The 22,502-nt window shown below is 36.3% G+C and overlaps 3 protein-coding genes and 1 long non-coding RNA gene across 6 annotated transcripts; 3 read left to right on the plus strand and 1 right to left on the minus strand.

Annotated features, from left to right (window-relative positions):
* Positions 1–279: 279 nt before the first annotated feature.
* LOC111482656 lies at positions 280–20,570 on the plus strand. Its single transcript, XR_002718246.1, has 3 exons — positions 280–322; positions 602–604; positions 20,506–20,570. It is a non-coding gene; the product is annotated as an uncharacterized LOC111482656 (long non-coding RNA).
* On the plus strand, positions 4,494–10,963 carry LOC111482653 (beta-galactosidase 3-like). Its single transcript, XM_023128546.1, has 19 exons — positions 4,494–4,828; positions 4,925–5,020; positions 5,435–5,547; positions 5,653–5,719; positions 5,830–5,922; positions 6,858–7,001; positions 7,092–7,180; positions 7,282–7,387; positions 7,466–7,553; positions 7,707–7,825; positions 7,920–8,084; positions 8,211–8,389; positions 8,927–9,036; positions 9,105–9,214; positions 9,294–9,404; positions 9,486–9,599; positions 9,691–9,893; positions 9,966–10,287; positions 10,404–10,963. Exons 1-19 carry the CDS (start codon positions 4,661–4,663, stop codon positions 10,545–10,547), a joined length of 2,541 nt encoding a protein of 846 aa, XP_022984314.1. The 5' UTR covers positions 4,494–4,660; the 3' UTR covers positions 10,548–10,963.
* LOC111482655 (protein RTE1-HOMOLOG) lies at positions 11,301–12,492 on the minus strand. Of its 2 annotated transcripts, none has more exons than XM_023128551.1 (3): positions 12,403–12,492; positions 11,865–12,152; positions 11,301–11,777 (listed from the first exon to the last, which is right to left on the minus strand). In XM_023128551.1, exons 2-3 carry the CDS (start codon positions 12,144–12,146, stop codon positions 11,373–11,375), a joined length of 687 nt encoding a protein of 228 aa, XP_022984319.1. In that variant the 5' UTR covers positions 12,147–12,152; positions 12,403–12,492; the 3' UTR covers positions 11,301–11,372. The 2 variants fall into 2 exon arrangements, with proteins under 2 accessions (XP_022984319.1, XP_022984318.1); XM_023128550.1 differs by having other exon boundaries at positions 11,865–12,213.
* On the plus strand, positions 12,611–20,400 carry LOC111482654 (protein MICRORCHIDIA 2-like). Of its 2 annotated transcripts, XM_023128547.1 has the most exons (18): positions 12,611–12,886; positions 12,962–13,036; positions 13,165–13,199; positions 14,039–14,117; positions 14,207–14,296; positions 15,299–15,374; positions 16,305–16,383; positions 16,492–16,620; positions 16,775–16,873; positions 17,194–17,301; positions 17,397–17,543; positions 17,829–17,921; positions 18,009–18,060; positions 18,150–18,261; positions 18,561–18,705; positions 19,038–19,135; positions 19,769–19,811; positions 19,956–20,358. In XM_023128547.1, exons 1-18 carry the CDS (start codon positions 12,634–12,636, stop codon positions 20,052–20,054), a joined length of 1,812 nt encoding a protein of 603 aa, XP_022984315.1. In that variant the 5' UTR covers positions 12,611–12,633; the 3' UTR covers positions 20,055–20,358. The 2 variants fall into 2 exon arrangements, with proteins under 2 accessions (XP_022984315.1, XP_022984316.1); XM_023128548.1 differs by lacking the exons at positions 12,611–12,886; positions 12,962–13,036 and having other exon boundaries at positions 13,159–13,199; positions 13,823–14,117; positions 19,956–20,400.
* Positions 20,571–22,502: the final 1,932 nt, after the last annotated feature.

Below are 22,502 nucleotides of genomic sequence, written 5' to 3' on the forward strand. Positions count from 1 at the left end.
CATGTTTATCGTGAACTAACTCGTGAGTCAGCTTCATATTCAGGACATCCCTAACATCTATCAATCCATATATTATTAAGGCACGAACCATTCGTGTCCATGCTAAGTTGTTTCTAGATATCATATTGGAGAGCGGATTGATATTCCCAACTTTTTACTTGAGGGGTGGGGCAAAATGTTAGCACGCTCATGTGGTGTATCACTGTTGTGCTTTTCCAAAGTGTGTTGTCTATGGCTGCATGTCGAATACCTAGTTATGCTTGTTCAGAACATGTTGTTCATGAGCGCATGTCCATTCCAAACCCCTTTTATTTGCTTTCATGTTAGATAGGTATTTACTATTATTGTTGTATCAATACAAATGTGTATGATCTGTCACCAAAATCATATCTACGCTTACCAAACCTAAAATGCCCCAAAACATACTATAGGGGAATATAACTATTTGTCAATTCTTCGTGACTGTTTATTCGCTTTTAGCTTATAACATTGATTTCTTTCAAATTGTTCTCAACCTATTTCCAAAAAATTTCTTTCAAACATGACTCGTGACTCGATCATACACTAAAACTGTTTGCAAAGTCCAACTTCCGTAAACTAGCTTGTTTGTTGGATTGTAACAAGTGTTGCACAACCGATATCGTTTCATCGTGCAACATGGTCCAAAATGTTAGATTACCATTGAGGCAAAGCAATCATCATGTATAGAAAAATCTCCACATGCGAGGCATACAATCTCAACTCTCACTATGTTGAATCAGTTTACCCATCAAAGTGTATTGGGCAAACGTGTAGACGTGTAAAGAGTTTTTTTTTTCTTTTTTATTTTATCGTGAATCTTGTTTTTACGATTGATTTATTTTAAACTAAATCTATATTTACCCGTAACACATTACTAAGATCAGATAAAATGACAATTAATTAATTTATAATGCATATTTTACTAATTTTAAGATTTATTATTATTATTATTATGAATATATGAGTCATTATTATGGTTATCCACGATTTATGAAACTGTATAAACGGCAATGGGCAAAATGATGAAATCAACGGCTCCGGTGCCCCAGCATGGCATCATTCCATAGGAACCCGCCAAACACGGAATAAGAAAGCATGTAACATTTAATCATTTTCTTCAATTTCCAGCGTGGAATATTTTTTTTATTTATAAAAAAAAAACTTTCACAATATCTTTTTGTTTATTTATTTTTATTCTTTTTAAATTGCAATATTAACATTTTCATAAATATTTTAAAATTTCTATAAATTTCTATCAGTGTTAAGTTGAGTTTGTATTTTCATTCTGCTTTAAAATTATCGAAAGTAATATTACAATTTTTAGATATATATATATATGATAGAAGTTGGATATGTTTTATTATTTAATTTTTTTTAATAATTTATTGGTAGTAGGAGTGGAGATTAAAATCTTTGTAAGCGCCACATATCTCGCATTAATTAGAATATATTTTTTTAAAAAAATTACAAGTATTGTTGAAATTTTGTGAGAAAATTTAAAGTTTAAAAATATTTTTATTTTACTCATTTATAATCTTTAAAAGTTTTTAGAAAATAATTTAAAATGGTTTAATATTAGGTATTGGTTCATAATGCCTACTGAAATTCCAAAATATTATTTTAGTGTTAGATGACGTCACTCCACTAATTAAAATTGCCTAAATGATGAAATATTTTAGTGTTTTTTGAGTCAATGGTACCAACTCTAATGAGATTATGAGATTAATTATTATTTTTTTGAAATATCAAATAAATGAAGTAATTATAGACTTAAATATTGATTATTTATTGATATGTATCTAATTCTGAATTAATTTAAGATGAAAATAATGAGATTTTTGTGTAATATAATAATAAAAAATAAATTTCTAACTAATTTAGAATAATAATAATAACAACTATAATAAACAAAATAAGAATAATGTATGCATCAAAACTAACACTATTTAACATAATCGTGGAACTAATCCTTACCCTCATTGACTTTTGCCAAGTTTTGACTCTAATTACCAATTAAAATGATGCATTTGCTCGTTAATAATTACTTGTGAGACTAAGTAAAATTATATCAAAATTAAATTATATTGTCTTCTTTGGACAAATGGTGGTTTATTCTCCTCGAAAAAAAACGTGTCTGCTAAGGTAATGACACACCCTTATAAATGGTGGTTTGTTCTCCTCCCCAACTAATGTGAGACATCATAATCCACCCCCTTCGAGGCCCAACATCCTCGCTGACACTCTTTCCTTCTTCCAATCGATGTGAGACCACCCAAATCTACCCCCTTTAGGTCCCAGCGTTCTTACTGGCACACCGCCTCGTGTCTACCCCCTTCAGGGTCCAACGAGAAGACTGACATATCGTCAGATACCATTTGTAACGGCCTAGATCCATCGTTAGCAGATATTGTCATCTTTGGACTTTCCCTTTCAAACTTTCTCTCAAGGCTTTAAAACGTGTCTGTTAAGGGAAGATTTTCACACCCTTATAAATGGTGGTTTGTTCTCCTCCCCATCCAATGTGGGACATCACATGACATGTCCTAAGCGAGCCGGAATGACCTCCTCTTTCCCATCTCCGTTCAATTATCTACTCTGATTTCATTGATGACAATCAAGTTCTATACATAATTTTTTTTTGCCATTAAAAATAATATAGTAGTTCATATATACATAACAACGAGGATAATTTATTAGAATCACAGAAATTAAAAATAAACGAAACAAAGATGAAGACTATGCTCCCTTTCTCGTTTCCTCCTGAAGCGACTAGATCATAAGTTATTAGTTTAATTAACGTATAATTAAGAACATAAATATGTGATTATATAAGGTTATTAAAGACGTGTTATATGCACTAATCCTAGAAAAGGGAAAGGGAAAAGGAAAAGGGATGGGTGGAAAATGAGTCGGTAGGTGGGTTCGGTTTGGTGTGGGTTTAATTAATGAGGCTCCACAAATGCCGCCTTTATGCGCCCGTCCTTCGCGCCGCTGATGGCTGCGCCAATTTATTCCACACCGCACCATAATTCATAATTCATAAATCATAATTCCACATCCCCCTCACGTGCCATTCCATTTTTCATTTTTCTTTTTCATTTTCTTTAATAAATGTTTTATTCTTCCTCTCATTATTTTAAAATTATCTAAAATACTTTTTTTTTTCTTTTATCAAATTAATAAAAATATCTTGTATTTTTGTTATTTTATCTAAAAATAATAATTTTAAACTTTAAAATTATTTAATAATATTCGTAAAAGTCTTAAAATTCTCTAACAAAGTATTAACTATTTTTTAATTTTTTTAAGGTATTTTAAATATTATTTCGAAAGTTAAAAGGGTATTATTAAAAATTTTAAAATTTTATAATTATTTTTTTTTAGAAAAAATACAAAAAATACTAATTTATTATTATTATTATTATTTGGAAAGGGGGCCCAGATTTGTTATTACCATGATAAATGTATTTTTTTTTAATATTATAAAAAAATTATTGCTTAATAATATAAGTGTTTAGGCATTTTAATAAAAGATTAGAGCTGTTAATTCTATTAAAAAAAAACAAAATTAATTATAACCGGTGGCAACTGAAAACCACGCATTTGGTGGGAGTTTTTTATTTTTTTTTTCAATTTTAAGAAATATATTAAAAAATCTTTTCTGGATATCATTATAAACCATCATAATTTATTTTTCCTTTTTCTTCCTTTGAAAGGTTAATTTCCCATTTTTATAATTTTTAATTTTTTTTTTCAACAAACCAATAATTTTGGAGGCTTTAAAAATAAATAAATAAAATATATGAGAATAATATTTTGTAGGCAACAATATTTGTAATTTTATAATTATATTATATGTAATTTTTCCGACATAGCTTCTGGGTTTTTTTGTACTTTTACCGTTTGATTTATGAAATATATTTTTCACATTATTTAAAATCATCCAATTTTAAAATTATTAATTGAAAATAAATGCTGTTATCTTCATTACTTCCACGATTTTATGAATAATAATAATAATAAATATATATGTTATTTATGGTAGTATATCAAAAGGATTTAAAAAATATATTCTACCTTTATATATATATATATATATTAAAAAATATATTAAGAGAAAAAATATTTTCCTCAAATTTTTAATAAAATTTATTTAGTCGATTATCTTATTAAATAATTTTTAAATAATTTAACCCAACTCTGAAGTTGGATTTAGACTATCGAATTATTTTTTTAATTATTTAAAAAATTCTATTTATTTACAGTGTATATTATATTAATAACTAAAATTTCATAAAATTTATATACGAAATATTTACAAATCAAGACCATCGTGTTCAGTTCGGGTTTGGGTTCGTAGAGTGCACTCAAATATTTTTCTTATTTTCGACCGAACTTTTATGATTTGAGTGGGATAATTTCGATCATACAGTGTGAATGGTCGGTTTTGTTGTATTTAGTGTGTGTGTGGGTGTTTTGGAATTAGGCAGGCAATGCGGTTTTTGTTCACTTAGTGTCGCCCATTCTCTTGGCCACGATCGCTTCCTCTATATGCCCATAGACACTTGTTTCTTCCACTTTCCCATTCCCATTTCTCTCTAACAATAGCGAGTAACAGGACGCTCTTCAAGCTTCAGCAATGGCGGCCGATTCTTCCATTTCCATCACTCTTCTAATCGCCCTACTCTTAGCCAGTTTCCACTTCATCCACTGCTCTGTCACGTACGATCGGAAGGCCATTCTCATCAACGGCCAACGGAGAATCCTCTTCTCCGGCTCCATCCACTACCCTAGAAGCACTCCTGAAGTAATTTTATTATACGCAAATTAAATTGCGCTGTTCTTCTTCTCTCTATAAGTTGATTTGATTTCGCCTCTGTTTTGGTGTTCCTTTTGTTCTTAGATGTGGGAAGATCTGATTCAGAAAGCCAAAAATGGAGGCCTAGACGTGGTGGAAACCTACGTTTTCTGGAACGTTCACGAGCCTTATCCTGGCATTGTAACTTGATTCTCCAGCTTCATTTCACTTTTTCTTGTCCATTTGAATATAAATTCTAGTGATTTTGCTTTGAAGTTCATAGGTTAACTTAGCATGTCAATAAAATCGTCAGATGTCAAACAAAGAAATTGTGAGTCTCGAAAATGTAGTTAAAATCTCAAGTGTCGAACAAAGAGTTCTACAGAGGAGTCGAGCCTTGATTAAGGCGAGATTGTTCGAGGACTCTATAGATCTCAGGAGACTCTATGATGTGTTTTGAGGCGAAGATTGTTGGAAAGAGTCACCGGTTAATTTAGTGAATGATCATGAGTTTATAAGCCTAACACAAAGTCACAAGACATAATGTACAATATCTTACCACAAATCAGATATTCCTAACACCACTGATTTCTGGAACTGTTTTTCTTCTTTCAGTACAATTTTGAAGGGAGATACGATTTGGTGAGGTTTATCAAGACGATACAGAGAGCAGGGCTGTACGCCCATCTTCGCATTGGGCCATACGTTTGTGCAGAGTGGAATTTTGGGTCAGTTTCTCTCTCCTATTATTTGTTTCTCTCTCTAGAATTTTGCAGGTAAGAACAATTGGGTTGATTTGATAATGGATGGATTATTGGGTGTTTTTGGAGCAGAGGGTTCCCTGTATGGCTGAAGTATGTTCCGGGGATTAGCTTCAGAACAGATAATGAAGCTTTTAAGGTTTTAACATCCAAATCATTGTTTAAAAATGAACATGTTCTTGTTAATTAGAACGATAATGATGATGATGATGATGATAATTAAGGGGGTGTTTGGTTATGGTGATATAGAACGCCATGCAAGGATTTACGGAGAAGATAGTGGGGATAATGAAGAGCGAGAAGCTGTTCGAGTCTCAGGGTGGCCCCATCATCCTTGCTCAAGTAAGAATTCTTTTTTTGTGCTTTTTTCTTTTTTGAGAGCATTAATTTTTTTTCCTTTTTAAATTTGTTTTTTTTTTCTTTTTTGGAAAAAGTATTCAAGATTCTAGTCAAACGAAGTAGTTTTCACGCGTTAAATAATTTTATTTCCATATATATTTTTAAAAATAAAGTTTTAGACCATAAATAAATAATCTTTGTTGTTTTATTTTTTTTTTCCTTTTTTGGAATTCTAAAATGTTATTATTATAATCTGCATTTTTTTAAAATTTTTTAATATAAAAATAAAAAATTTGTTGACGCATAAGTTTTGCAATCTTGACCTTAAACTTAAATATTTGGTTTAGTTAGAATATGTTTTTTTTTTAAGTTGAAATTAGAGGTGTCCATATGACTCGATAAGTCTATAGTCTGAACTAACCATAAATGTCTATTTGGATTAGATTTTATTTTTTTATTTGGGTTGAAGTTTTGCCAATAAAAAATTTGATTCAATTTGGGAATGTATATTTCTTTTTATTCGTGAATAAGTAATATTTGATTTTAATTATTAATATAACATATATTATGAATAAGTAAGATTTTTTTTTTTTTTATAAATAATTTATTAAAAAAACAACTCAATTCGAGTACTGTGAGTTGAGTTGGTTGTATTGAGGTGAATTGTGAATTCTATTCGGATGGTTCGGGTCACCATCTCAACCAATCCAAAATTTAGAGTTGACCCAAAAGATTTTTTCAACCCTACCCAACCTAACCCGTGAGCGCTCCAAGTTGAAATTTGTGCACTAATCAAGCTTAAGTTAGTGCAAAACTTAACTTGATTTACTTGAAATGAGCGAGTTCGGAGTTAGAAGATTAATTATCTCAATTCCATTGGTTAAAAACTTGTTTAGTAAAAGTATTAGAAAGAGAAAATGGTGTATGAAATGTTACAGATTGAGAACGAGTACGGAACACAAAGCAAGTTATATGGGGCAGCTGGCCATAACTACATGACTTGGGCAGCAAACATGGCTGTTGGACTACAAACTGGAGTCCCATGGGTTATGTGCAAGGAAGAAGATGCTCCTGATCCAGTGGTAACCCATTCCACTCCCTTTACTATTTCTTCTTCACTACCAAAATCAAATCCAAAACATTTATAGTTTCACTTTTTTGTTTTCTGGTAGATCAACACATGTAATGGGTTTTACTGTGATGCATTCTCTCCCAACAAACCCTACAAACCTACAATGTGGACAGAGGCTTGGACTGGTTGGTACGTAAAATCTCTACATTAACACCAATTTTGACTCACTTCTTACTGCATAATCACTGTATTCTGTGTTTGATTCTGTTCTCCTGCTATCAAACATGAAGGTTTTCCGAGTTCGGTGGTCCGTTGCATCAACGGCCGGTTCAAGACATGGCATTTGCAGTGGCTAGATTCATACAGAGAGGAGGATCATTAGTGAATTATTATATGGTTGGTTGTCTTTAGTAGGAATCTAAGAGTTTCAGAATGTTTTGAATACTAATCCTCTGTTATTTCTATATGATACAGTACCATGGTGGGACGAACTTCGGACGCACGGCCGGGGGTCCGTTCATTACTACCAGCTACGATTACGATGCTCCAATCGACGAGTATGGTGAGAATTCGACATCTAATGCTTAATTTCACCAAGGTTTCTGTCAGAAACATGGGACAAGGAAATTCAGCATAAGAGATATCAGCTTTACCAGCATTCCAGCATGCTTGTTAGATTGATTTTGAAAGGTTTTCTCACTCAACTGCTTCACAGGGCTATTGAGGCAACCGAAATATGGTCATCTGAAGGAGCTTCACAAGACTATTAAATTGTGCGAGCCAGCTTTGGTTTCAGCTGATCCTATAGTTACTTCATTAGGGAATAATCAACAGGTATTCCAATCCTGCACATCTTTTCATAGTCCATGTCGTTTGTATATTTTTTAAGTCAGAAGTTGAAAACTTAAGTTTTTTTTCTCTGCATCAGGCTCATGTATACTCTTCTGAATCTGGAGGATGTGCAGCATTTTTATCAAACTATGATACGAAATCATTTGCAAGAGTTCCGTTCAATAACAGGCATTACAATTTACCTCCTTGGTCGATCAGCATCCTTCCTGACTGCAGAAATGCGGTTTTCAATACCGCAAAGGTTCGACCATTAGAGTGCTTAGTAGTATAACTTGTTCGACCATTAGAGAGCTTAGTAGTATAACTTCATAGGATCTGTAATCGAGGTTGAACTTATCGATGTCTACCTTTTTAAACATCCCTCTAGGTTGGAGTTCAAACTTCACAGATGGGAATGTTGCCTGCAGAATCTACTACGCTTTCCTGGGAAAGTTATTTTGAAGATATATCTGCACTAGATGACAGCTCGATGATGACTTCTCCTGGTTTATTGGAGCAGATAAACATCACTCGGGACACGAGTGACTACTTGTGGTACATAACCAGGTGATACATGTGTTTCTTTCATCCTTCTAAATGTAATTGACAAAACCTTTTGTGAGATCCTACATTGGCTGGATAGGGGACGAAGTATTCCTTACAAGAGTGTGTAAACCTCTTTCTAACATATGTGCTTTAAAACGGGAAGCCCGAAAGGGAAAACATATTGGACAATATCTATTAATGGTGGGCTTGGGTTGTAATAAATGATATCAAAGTCAGACGCCAGGCAGTGTGTCCGAGAGGACGCTTGCCCCCAAGGGGAGTGGATTTTGAGATCTCACTTCGGCTGGAGAGGAGAACGAATCATTCCTTACAAAGGTGTGGAAACTTCTCCCTAACATACGCGTTTTAAAACCTTGAGGGGAAGCCCAGAAGAAAAAGTCCAAAGAAGACGATCCGCTAGCGGTGGACTTGGGTTGTTACTATTAACTAATGTTACATAGTGAATTGGCATTTTATAATTCATAGTCAATCAGAAAAAATGCGGTAAGCAAACTTCAGAAGTTTGATTCAATTAACCAGACCTCTCTATCTTTACAGCATAGATATCAGTTCATCTGAACCCTTTCTACATGGAGGAGAATTGCCCACTCTGCTTCTTCAATCGACAGGCCATGCCGTGCACATCTTTATTAACGGGCAGCTTTCGGGTACTTTCACTCGCCAAATGCCTGCCTAGCCTTTATGATTGATAAAACTCACCATCCGCTATTATCAGGTTCTGTCTCCGGGTCAAGAAAGAACAGGAGGTTCACATATTCTGGGAAGGTTAATTTGCGAGCCGGCACAAACAAAATTGGTTTGCTTAGTGTCGCTGTTGGATTACCGGTAAGAAAAACAGAGCGAACCTAACCATTGAGCATAAAGTCTTCTTTTAGTATGCTAATCTTTGTTGTTTTCTATTAAGAATGTGGGAGGACATTTTGAGACATGGAACACAGGAATCCTTGGTCCAGTTGTTCTCTATGGGCTTCGCCATAGAAAATGGGACCTATCCTCACAGAAGTGGACTTACCAGGTAACTATAAACTTCATTTCTTGGGTTCACATTGGTTCAGAAGAAACATTTCTTAACCCGTTCACTGCCACAATACAACAGGTTGGGCTGAAAGGAGAAGCCATGGATCTCATATCTCCAAGTGGATTTTCTCCTGTTGAATGGATGCAAGCATCAATGGCTGCCCAAACACCTCAGCCGTTAACTTGGCACAAGGTAACAATATAAGAAAACGTACGATTCAAGCTTTTACACGAATGCAAACTCTGGTTGAAGACACAGATGTTACCTCTCTTGAACTTTGCAGGCTTATTTTGATGCTCCTGATGGAGAGGAGCCTTTGGCCTTGGACATGGATGGAATGGGGAAAGGTCAAATATGGATTAATGGGCAGAGTATCGGAAGATACTGGACAGCGTTTGCTCGTGGTAATTGCAGTCGATGCAACTATGCTACAACATTTAGGCCTCCAAAGTGTCAGCTAGGCTGTGGCCAACCAACCCAAAGATGGTAATTGTCCATGATAACTTCCTAATCTAGACTTAACTAGTGCTTTATTAAACGACCAAGATTTGGTTTTAGGTATCATGTACCTCGTTCTTGGCTAAAGCCAGAACAGAACCTGTTGGTGGTTTTCGAGGAAGTTGGAGGAAATCCTTCAAGAATCTCTATTGTGAAGAGATTGGTAACAAGTGTTTGTGCTGATGTTTCTGAATTCCACCCAACTTTCAAGAACTGGCAAAATACAGCAAGATTCCGTACACCCAAAGTTCACCTCAGTTGTGATCCAGGTCAGTACATTTCTTCCATCAAGTTCGCGAGCTTTGGAACCCCATTGGGAACTTGCGGGAGCTACCAGCAAGGAAGTTGCCATGCCCCTACCTCACATGCCATTCTAGAGAAGGTTCTAAGAACAAACTCCAGTGGATACTATCTAGCACTTAGTATTCAAATAGCAAGAAGATCTAGATCCTTGGATAAAAACAGCTACTAATTACTTCTTTGCTCATTTTTCTGCAGAAATGCGTGGGAAAGGAGAGATGCGTTGTTACCGTATCGAACAGCAACTTTGACGACCCGTGTCCAAATATGATGAAGCGATTATCGGTTGAAGCAGTATGTAATCCCACAACTTCTACAAGTCAATTCAACTGGGGGGGTTAACTTGATAAAGCAAAAAGATGACTTTTAGCCACTTGTCAACCATGGATTCAGTGATATGATTATACACACAGCACAAGCAAGAGTAAGCAAGCAAAGGTATAGAGCAAGAATAGTAGTGTTCAGTTTTCATCCTGGATACCTGTACAGCCAAAGGAAATTAGTTTCAAATGGTTTAGCAGCTTCCATACCATAGTGTTTGTTAGAAAAGAAAAAAGTATTTGTTTTTGTGTGGGGTGATTTGTTCATTCTAGGGTCCTAAGTTGAATCTCTCAAGCTACATTCCCTTCCATTTTAGAGGGAAGCACAAGCTTTTATCTATTTGTCTTCATGCTAGGAGGAGTTTCCTGGTGTAACATTGTGATTTCTTGAATGCCCAGAAAAAAGTTATTTATCTAGACGGAGAGAAAACAATACAACTTGTTCGTCACTTGAGTTTCCTTCTCTAAAGCTATCGAACAGTCTCCTCTTAATCGAGTCTCGACTCCTTCTCTGAAGCCCTCAAACAAAATACACCCTTTGTTCGACACTTGATGATTCTATTGTCATGACTAAATTAGGTTACTATCCTTCATAGTGGTATGATATTGTCTACTTTGAAGATAAACTCTTGTGGCTTTGCTTTTGGTTTCCCCAAAAAGCCTCGTACCAATGGAGACAGTGTTCTTAATAATTCTCGACATAATCCTCAACATAACTTACTAGAATTCATGAACTCTATTGCATGACCACGATCACGACCATGACCATGAAGTGCACAATAAAGTAACAAGGATTTGTACAAATACAACGAAGGAAAGCATACAGAATGTAAAAAATGTTGAAACATTACAACTGAACCAAGTTTTTGAAGACATAAGTACCAAGAATGAACCAACCAACCAGGAAGACATTGAAGAATGCCAAGAAGGTAAGGAAAGTAGTACCGCCCAGTGCGAGTCCAATACTGAATACCACAACAAATGGTAACAACGTCCTGATTACAGCTCCTTTACTAACCCACCGACCCTTGAGAAAGATCAGAGCAGCAAGGTTCACCACATTCCATCCACCTGTGCGAAACCCAAGTCTGTTTAGATTATTAGCCACGAAGGAATGACAATTGCAAGTCAACAGATTGTAGGATCGGTGTTGGAACTCTTGAGTGCTCCTCCGCAATGCATCATCCCATGTTGAAATTTCTCCTTCTCTGAATTCATCTTCTTCACTTCTGCGAGTGACAATGCAACAACACTGCATATCGATTGCAACAAAATCAGCCAAAAAAGTAGCTAAAGGGAAAGAGGTTCCGATCACAGTATCATGCATGGATTTTGGTACCTTGTCGCTGTTGATTTGAAGATACCGAACGACTGCGCCAAATGTGAAGTTGTCGACACACACAAAATTGGGGCCTGCGAAGTCTAAGATTACTCCATCCTCTCTGCCAATACCGATGTGACCAATGAAAGGAACGAGCCAGGAAATAACAGGAAGAGGTGTCCACACAATGCAACATGGAAACCGAGCTCGCTCCGGATCAATCTTCATATTCTGAGCGATATTTCCTTCGATCATCATCTGATTCTCAGGATCGTTGCTTGATTCCATTTCCAAAGTCATAAAATGCTGGAAAAAAGACGCTCAATTGAGTAGTGACAAAATCAGTTCGAAGGAAACCCCCGGCTATCTACAATCCGATAACGATAACAAATCAGTAATTGAGACCGAGACGAAGCTCCCGAATCTCCTCAACTTTAGGGATAGCCAAACACCAGTCAGAATAAAGAATCAAACAGGTAAAACAAGCAAGCTACGGAAAGGATTTGAAGAACAAACGAACAGTTTTTGAGGGAAAAGTGTGAGAAGTTGAAGTTACCTAATGGAACAAATTTGGTGAAGAAAGATCTTCTGAACGCGCTACTAATCTCCGATCAATTTGATCAGTTTGCGGACCGAGGGTTTTATTTTTTAGAACTGATCGGTAAATACTCAAAACGACGTCGTTTATACCTTCTTCGATAAGCTTTGAAGTTCAGAATTCAGAGCATATTTGGCTAATAGTTTTGTGATCGCCTCTCGCTCGTGGTTGAACTCCGTCGAAGTTCCGATGCCGCCGAAGCCGGTAAGCAATCCTCCAGCTGTGGTGGATTTAACCAGCAGCGACGATGAGGAGCCTGCAGCGAACACAGTTTCAAACAAACTAGCGTCGAATTCTCAGACGAGACTCCAAGAGCGCCGAGGCAGTTCTACGCCGGTTTTACTATCATTATCGGATGATAAAGCCGCTGATAGCCGCTGTTTTTGGAAAGCTGGAAATTTCGACGTCAGTCTTACCGCAAGGCCTATGCCTGCTGCTGATGGTTATCCTTTGTTCTGCGTTTAATGTTTGTATTTATTTGTTTGATTCCGTGATGCTGATTATGAAAACATAACAGGAGAATTGGAGCATGCCCGAGTTCATCCGAAGTTTCTTCATTCCAATGCTACTTCTCACAAATGGGCGTTTGGCGGTAAAGCTTTCATTACTCGAAAGCGTTGATTCTTCAGTAGCTGAGCAATATCTTGAATGTGGTTCTTCTGGTGTGCTTTGAGTTATCTCTCCTTTGTCCTTTAATTTACATTTGTTCATCTATTGCAGCAATTGCTGAACTTCTGGATAATGCTGTGGACGAGGTATGTTATTGTTTATATAACGTTTAGTGCTTCTTGAACTCATACCCAATTAAATTAACTATATGGAATAAACGAGCCAATTTTTGTTGCTGGAGTGTGAGATCCCACGTTGGTAGAGGAGAACGAAGCATTCCGTTATAAGGGTGTGGAAACCTGTCCCTAGCAGACGCGTTTTAAAACCTTGAGGGGAAGCCCAGAAGGGAAAGCCTAAAGAGGATAATATACGCTAGCGGTGAGCTTTGGCTGTTACAAATGGTATCAGAGCCAGACACTGGACGGTATGCCAGCAAAGACGCTGGGACCCCAAGGGGGGTTGATTGTGAGATCCCACATTAGTTGGAGAGGAGAACAAAACATTCCTTATAAGGGTGTGAAAACCTCTCTCTAACAAACGCGTTTTAAAACCGGAAGGGAAAGCCTGGGATCGGAGAGGAGAACAAAACATTCCTTATAAGGGTGTGGAAACTTCTCTCTAACAGACGCATTTTAAAACCGGAAGGGAAAGTCTAAAGAGGACAATATCTGGTTAGTTGTTACATGAAAAAACCCCAAAACTTCTAACATTGAAACGAAAAGTTTGATTTGGTTTGCATCTTGTGAAGTGTTGTGGTTCTACGTCCCAGATACTCGAACTTATGACTCAAGCAGGATGAAAAATAGAATATTAGTTGATCATGTTGAACAGGAGGTGCAGAGTTCTTAAGTTATGCTTCATGGCTAAAAGGATACAGTAGTGATGTAAAGGAAAGACAAAAAGAAGGAAGTCATATAGATGAAGTATTGTAAATTACTTGACTATGGTGCGGCCTTCTGTAAACACATCCATTCATCAATTTCAGATACACAATGGGGCAACGTTTGTGAAGGTTGATAAAGTTGATATAATGAAGGACAACTCTCCAGCTTTACTTTTCCATGGTATTGTGTTATTCTTGTTAATTTCATGATATGCAGTTCCATTGTTTAGTTTTGGATCTAACCACATGAACAAGTGATATTTTATGCAGACGATGGTGGGGGAATGGATCCTGATGGCATCCGGAAATGTATGAGTCTGGGATATTCTTCAAAGAAGTCAAACACAACAATAGGACAATGTAATTTCTTTTTTGCTCTTCTAGTTCGTAGCTTTACCTTATGTGAGATCCCACATCCGTTGGAGAGGAGAATGAAACATTCCTTATAAGAGTGTGGAAACCTCTCTCTAGTAGACGCGTTTTAAAACTGTGAGGTTGACGATGATACGTAACGGGTCAAAGCGGACAATATCTACTAGTGGTGGGTTTCAACTATTATAAATGGTATCAGAGCCAGACACCGAGCAATGTGCCAACAAGGACGTTGGGACCCCAAGGGAGGTGGATTGTGAGATCCTGCATCGATTGGAGAGGAGAACGAAACATTCCTTGTAAGGGTGTGAAAATCTCTCCCTAGTAGACGCGTTTTAAAACCGTGAGGCTAACAACAATACATAACAGGCCAAAGCGGACAATATCTTCTAGCGGTGGGTTTTGGCTGTTACAAGACTTTGAGATCCCACATCGGTTGAAAAGGAGAACAAAATAGTCCTTATAAGGATGTGGAAATCACTTTCTAGTAAACACATTTTAAAACTTTGAAGGGAAAACTCAAAGCGGACACAATATCTACTTGCAGTGGGTTGGGCTGGTACACTTTAATAGTAAATTCATTAGGTTCAAGTCCAGACTTTATTGGTCTTGAATCAAATGCCATATCTTTCATTTATGAAATTTATTTCTTAGTTAGTTCAGTTTTTTTCTTGTGTAAATTTTGAGTACATGAAATGTTTATCTGTCTCTTCCTAACGTTGTCTCACTAGACACATGCCGTTTCCTGTGCATTGAATATTTTTTAGAATGTTAAGCTACTTTGAGATCTCAAACCAACAGACACTTGATAGCTTTTGCTTCTACGTTCCAAAATACAAATCATTTTCAACTTCATCTTTGGATGCTAACCAGATGTTTGAATAATTTCGAAGGCATCAAAATAGTTTTCTGATTTTCTAGATACACTGTAACCAAATATACTGCTTTGGTTTTTTCTTTGTCGTGACATCCTACTCATGTGTGTTCTAGATGGGAATGGATTTAAAACAAGCACCATGCGACTTGGAGCCGATGCAATTGTTTTCACTCGTGCGATTCATGGAGGGTACCTCTTGTTCTAGAAATTCAGTAAAATATTAATTATGCATTGTCTTTGCACCTTCTCCTTTTCAATTAAATTTAAACTTGTTTTTACCATTCTCTATTCAGTTACATTATTTATTTTGCTTAGGGTACCTGTATGTACGATTTTAATTTAATATTTTGTAGTGATGTTAGTTTGAAATCTCACATCAGTTGGAGAGGGGAACGAAGCATTCCTTATAAGGGTGTGGAAACCTCTTCCTAGTAGACGTGTTTTAAAACTGTGAGGCTGACGGCGATACATAACGTGCTGAAGCGGACAATATCTACTAGCAGTAGGCTTGAGCTGTTACAGTTAGACTTTGAGTGAGCAATAATTTAAAATTTTGTAGTGATAATTTGATGTAGTAGAACCTCGATTTTCCAGAACTACTGTTTTTCTTATTCACAAGGAAGAATGAAAAATTCTTAGCCTTGTTCCAGGATTTAAATTGATAATTTGATACCAAGACTGTTTCAAACTTTTAAAGTTTGTTCAGTAGGACGCAACCTGGGTGCACACATCCTAAAAAAGTTTAGCGTAGGACATAGAAAGCATGCCTCTATTTCTTTCTTCGTACTCTGACTGACAAGGGTCAAAGTTATGCATAAATGCCATCGCTTGCCTCAAGACTTAAGAACTTAATCTCAACGTGCACTTTCTCCTAAAATTGCCGGTGTGAACATGTGCGGACTTCACTTTATTGTCTCTGCTAGATTTTTTATGTCGGGTCGTGTGAAGCCGTTGGTGGCAAGTGAAAACATATCTTGGCGGAATATTTAAACTCAAATTTCCATCATCTATATATTCATTTTCTGTTCCCTTTTCTGAGAAATGCAGTAAGTTTTGAAGTTTTTTTTTCTCGATGCTGATTTTTAATTATGTTTTCCCTTGTGTTCTTATATCAACTAGCACTGCAACTCAAAGTGTTGGCCTTTTATCCTACACCTTTCTACGGATGACCGGCCAGGATGATGTTATTGTTCCAATGGTAATATTCTTTTGTCTTAATATTGTATTTTTCCCCCTCTGGGCTCCGCCTTTGCCATCAGTCCCCCGAACAGCCAGACTTCCTACTTTCTGTTTGGTTCCATTGCAGATTGATTTCGACATTTCTGGACATTGGGCAGAACCAATAATTAATGGCTCTCAAGATGATTGGTCTTCTAATTTGAAAACTATCCTCGAATGGTCTCCTTTTGCATCAAAGGAGGACCTCCTGATACAGGTTCGTATGTATCCATTCAATTTATTGAACTTCCACAGTGGCTAAGTATGTAATTATAAGGGGGAAAAGTTCCAAGAAACATAGTTTCACCATGTAATACTAGTTTTTTATTATTTTGTTATTTTCCTTGTATTTTTTGTGGTTTCATCTGCAGTTTGAGGATATTGGACGTCATGGAACAAAAGTTATTATATTTAATCTCTGGTTGAATGATGAAGGCATTTATGAATTGAATTTCGACGACGATGATGAGGTATTTCGCATTTTATTGATAAGCTTCACTTTCACATTGTTGATGGGTGGCAATTCAAGACCTTTGGTTTCTTACAAAGGAAATAGCCTGATTTGGATGCAGTAATGGCAATGTTAGTACATTTTAGAACCATAAGTTTGTTCATTGTCAAAGAATTTGTGGTTCAAGTAGGAAGGTTTTACGTTCGTTTATTCAAACAAATGTGCAAAGCTTTCTAAATAGTTGGTTTGAGATTTTTATCTAGAGGATCATGTTCGGTGTACACTTAAATGGAATTGCATGAAAAGTATCTATAAATGTCTTTCGATCTTTGATAATAGGACATACGGTTGAGGGATGAAGCTAATCAAGGAGGTTTGAGAAAACTGCGTAAAAGCGTTGCTGAATTGCAATCACATATTTCTTATTGTATCCGCTATTCGTTACGGGTAACTTTTTATTTTAATTCTACAAATTGGTTGTTGTATATTTCACAATAATTCCATCAGCCTGAAAACTTTTGAATTTTCTCATTGTTTAATAGGCATATATTTCAATATTATATCTGAAAAGATTTACGAACTTCAACATCATCCTGAGGGGAAAGCCAGTTAAGCAGCGGTGTATTGCAGATGACTTGAAGTATTCAAAAGTAGTTATATATAAGCCTCAAATACCCATAGCCAAAGAGGTTAGTTTGAATTGTTCTACTTTAAAAAATAGTGGTTGTTATAGTTCTCTGTTCAATCTGTGTGTTGAAGCATCAAATAATTTTGCCGCTAATGCTAATTTATCACTACAAACATTGCACAGTAATCTTTTCTTACAGTAAAACTGGAGGTAGTGGTGCTAGTACGATATCATTGCGTCTATGTTCTTGAACCTTGGTGATATTTTCCCTAAAAAAACTTAGGGTAGAGAGGAAATTTGATGTGGTTATACATTGTCTTTTGATTTATTTATTGTGTGGCTTAAGGTCTCAGTGCATACAACCATTGGATTTATAAAAGAGGCACCAGCTCTTGGAGTTTGCGGGTTCAACGTGTATCACAAAAACCGACTTATTATGGTAAGTGTGAAAAGATATTTGGATATACCTTGTGTAATTATGTACAAACAACCATTTTAGTAACTGAAACATCTATGACGTTTACAGCCATTCTGGAAAGTTACTGGTGATGGCAGTTCAAGAGGGCTTGGTGTTGTGGGTATTGCTTTCTACTTATTCCTTTCCGATCATTCATCAGGTTTTTCTTTGAAGTCTTATTATTTTTTTGGTGTTGCATATCTTTTATAGGAGTTCTTGAAGCAAACTTCTTAGAGCCAGTGCATGACAAACAGGGATTCGAGAGATCGTCTGCATTTATCCGGCTCGAAACTAGGCTGAAACAAATGGTAATGGAGTATTGGTACGTAAAGTTTCTTACATTTCTTGGCCTTCTTTCAAATGCATATGGATAAGTAGCAAGATTATCTACCAAATTGTTTCACAACTTTGACATGGGATGAACTTTCTTCTCAACTTACTGCCTAAAGGCTTGAAGATATAAAATGGAGGCCTCACAGTTCGCATATAATTTGATGCTAAACTGACAAACTGGAGATGCTTTTCGTTATTCCACTTGAATCATATCATCCCTTAAAGTGGCGATACTGTTTTCTTGTTGTTGACCATTCCTTTTGATAGACTTTGCATCATTTGTGGCAGGAGATCTTGCTGTCACTTAGTGGGACATAATCCTCCAGGTATACATAATCTGCAGAAGGATCGGGCTAATAGCCAAGCGTCCATTCGACCTGCCGCTAACATTCAGAACAAAATGGCCAAGGAACAAAATGATGGTCTCCCCAAAGTTAGTATCCTAGAATAAATGCATTACGCCAATTCATTCTTTATAGCATATGAGAATCACCGTTCTTACCGTGTTTTAAGAAGTTGGACGTCCCTCGCGATAACACTGAAAACTGTTTGTGTGCCTGTTTCACATTTAGTTATCGTAATGTTTGAACAAGATCTCGAGTGAAACAAAAAACAAAATCAGGAAGTTGCAATATGATTACATACCGACCACCTGTTAAATCTCAATAGTTATCCATATGTTTGAAAGTTTTGATAGCTAGTCTTGCAGCTTCTGATTTAGTGAACAGATGTAATGCCTTTTTCTTGCTTTTGTATACATTCCAGGGTTCCAACGAAGCACTGAACACTACCCAAGATTCTGATGTCTCAGGAAAGTCTTTTGTTGATCGTATCTGTGAAGAGAATATTGAACTATTTATGAGGTATTTTATATCCTAAACCTTTCGTGCAATTTTTTTTCTTTTAGTTAGTTAAATACTAGATAACTTCAAATTTTATAAAAAAACATGTGGGAGTACATATATTTACGTTGTTATGCAATAGCTGGACCAAAATTGTTAATTCAATCCTCTTTGGGGCTTGAGTGAGATTTAGTTGTTGGAGCTCCAATTATGTGAGATCTCACATCGATAGGAGAGAGAAACGAGTGCCAGCAAGGACACTGAGCCTCGAAGGGAGCGAATTGTGAGATCTCACTTCGATTGGAGAGGGGAACGAATGCCAGCGAAAACGTTGCATCTCGAAGGGGGTGGATTGTGAGATCCCATATTGGTTGGAGAGGGGAACGAAACATTTTTTTTATAAGGGTGTGGAAACCTATCCTTAGCAGACACGTTTTAAAAACTTTGAGAGGAAGCCCGGAAGAGAAAGCCCAAAAAAGACAATATCTGCTAGCGGTAAGCTTGGGCGGTTACAAATTAATTAGTTCAGTCTTGGGTAATGTGTTGGTTGGTGTTTGGTTTTCTGCTTTTTCTTAAGAAATAACCGTCCTTTCATTGCTCGTTCCTTATATCTATTTCACAATCAGATTAAACTCTCAAGGTTGTGTTCCACAGGTGCGAAGAACATGCGAAGAACGAAATTGAATTGCAAGAACTGGTGAGTGTATATATATAGTATACATTCAGAATAATGCCCTTGTCTTCATACCTTGAAGTGATGATCAAATTTGAGGCCATGTTTATTCTATAATGTGATTGTAATAATATTGGTGAAGCTTCAATTCCCTTTGTGATAAATCAGGTTGACAGCTTAGAGAAGGAGCTGAAGGAAGCCAAAAGGAAACACGCTCAGCTATTGCTAGCTGTGGAGGCCAAGAGAAAGCAAAAGAATGTAAACTAGCTGACTGAAACGCTCCCCGACCGAGAACGTCGAACAACTGCAATGCACCACTGTTAATACATCTAACCTCTCACCTTGCCTCCTCCTGATGCACCTTTTAGACTCATGAAGGTCCACGGAATCTGGAAGAAGTCTGCAGCTAATGAACCAGACGATTGCTTTTGGTTGCTTGAATGCATTTTGGTCAGAGCCTTTGTGGGGGAGAGAAATTTCATCTTTTGCTTTTTGTTTGAATTAAAGATCCCTACCATTGTTCTTACAATGTAATGATTTGTTCTTTCTTCTTCGGAAATCATGATGTTTATGAAATGAAGTATCTTGAGTATTGAGAATCCTCAGTTGGGTATAAGATGTGCTCCTAAAGAACAAACTCTCTGAGCATGAAATCAAAATGAAATAAAAGACAACTAAACTCCTTTTACATTTTACCTTTTACATGTTTTCATCTTAGATAAGTTTTTACTATTTCATGTTGTGTCAATATGGGAGTGTATCACCGCTCACCAAAATCATGTCCACATCCGTCATGACTAAAATACCTCAAAATGTATTATAGAGGTATCAACCTAAGCCCACTACTAGCACATATTTTCGCTTTAGTTTATTATGTATCACCGTTAGTCTCACGGTTTTAAAATGCGTTTATTAGGGAGAAATTTTCACACTCTTATAAGAAATGTTTCGTTTCCCTCTCCAACCGATGTGGGATCTCACAATCCACCCCTTTAGAGAACCAGCATCTTCATTGGCACATCGTTCAGTGTCTGGGTCTGATACCATTTACAATAGCTCTCAAGCTAGCAAATATTGTTATTTTTGGGCTTTTTCTTTCGAGTTTTCTCTCAAAATTTTATGGGCTTTTTCTTTCGAGTTTTCTCTCAAAATTTTAAAACGCGTCCACTAAGAAGAGGTTATAAGTAATGCTTTGTTCCCTTCTCCGACTAATTATCACTTTTTCCTACCTTTAGTTATATGTTATTTAAATCGTTATATTCTTTTATTTGCTTATAGTCATATAATGTCACTCTCTTCAATTCTTTCAAACTGTAAACCCTAAACCCTAAACAATCCGTGCAAATTCCGAATGGTTTTGATTTGGTATTAGGTTGGAAATGGCATGGCCAGATGGCACATAGGGAGAGCTGTAAAGAATTGGCCCCCAAACACAATAGGGATTGGCCAAGTATTACCAATGGCAGCATCTCATGTTTTTTCCCTTTCTCTGCAACCAACAAGCAAACGGTACCTTAGCACTTACTCACACTAACCCTATATCACTAAACCCAAAAGCCATTTCTTTTGGAGCTTTTGTTTTGGCCTCAATTATTATATCAACTCCCAGTGCTGTCAACTCAATGGCCTTCCAAAAGTTCAAAACTTTCTTATAAATTAACCCTTAAAAACTTCAATCCAACCAACCCCTTTATTTTCTTATGAAAAAAAAAAAAAAGAAAAAGTACGGGTAGCGCGAAACTCGGCTCAAGTGTTGAAGCTTCGTAAACCATCTCATATTCTAATTAGATCAGTGGATATTGGTCAACCCGTACACAACTTAACTTATTTAGGCATATGTATTAAGAATCGTTTGGTTGAGGTGCTTTTGCGCAGATGGTTGTGTTTATATTTTTGGAGTTTGTGGGTGTGTTTTCAATAAATATAGAGATAGAGGAGATATGACACCCAAGAAAATGAGAGTACGCAAATGAACCAACCAACAGAGTTGATAGTTACTACGTATACCAACAAGATGCATCTTCATCTTTTGATGGCTAAATCATAGTAACTACAAAGTTAAGTATGTGTAGCTGTAATTCTACGTTGGGTGACCTCCTATGAGTTCCTAAAAAGCATGAAACCGAGGATAATTGATAACATTTAGGATTAAAATAATTTTGTGATGTAACGATGATGAACACGATCGATAATGTTTTAGGGTTTGTAATTAAAATATAAAAGGCCTACAAAAACAACAAGAAGTAGAGCTCTTACCCAAAGATTCACTAAAATCCTTACCTTTTTCTTTTTAAATGCTTTTTCAGAACAACAATTGCTTTCTACCCATTCTTCCTTCAACAAAAACCATTCACACCCTTTAAAAAACACTCAAAATCAAGACCCTTCTGCATAAAATTATGCACAACCACAACCACATGATGATATGTCACTCGACTGCAAATTGAGCTTAGAATGATACGACTATTGACTTATAACGTTTATGTCACAATGCTACTGTCATACCTGAGATGCTTGAGAAGGTTGAATGAAAGTCCCACCTCGACTAGTTTAGGGAGTGATCATTAGTGTGAGGTCTTTCAGGGAAGCCAAAAGCAAAGTTACAAGAGCTTATGCTCAAAGTGGACAATATCATACTATTATGGAGAATCGTGTTCATCTAAGAGAGAAGGAGAATAAAGAGAAAGTGAGGAGAGATTTTTGTGTGTGACTCGA

This window comes from Cucurbita maxima, unplaced genomic scaffold (genome assembly GCF_002738345.1).
Source record: "Cucurbita maxima cultivar Rimu unplaced genomic scaffold, Cmax_1.0 Cma_Scf00008, whole genome shotgun sequence".
Classification (NCBI taxonomy): domain Eukaryota; kingdom Viridiplantae; phylum Streptophyta; class Magnoliopsida; order Cucurbitales; family Cucurbitaceae; genus Cucurbita; species Cucurbita maxima.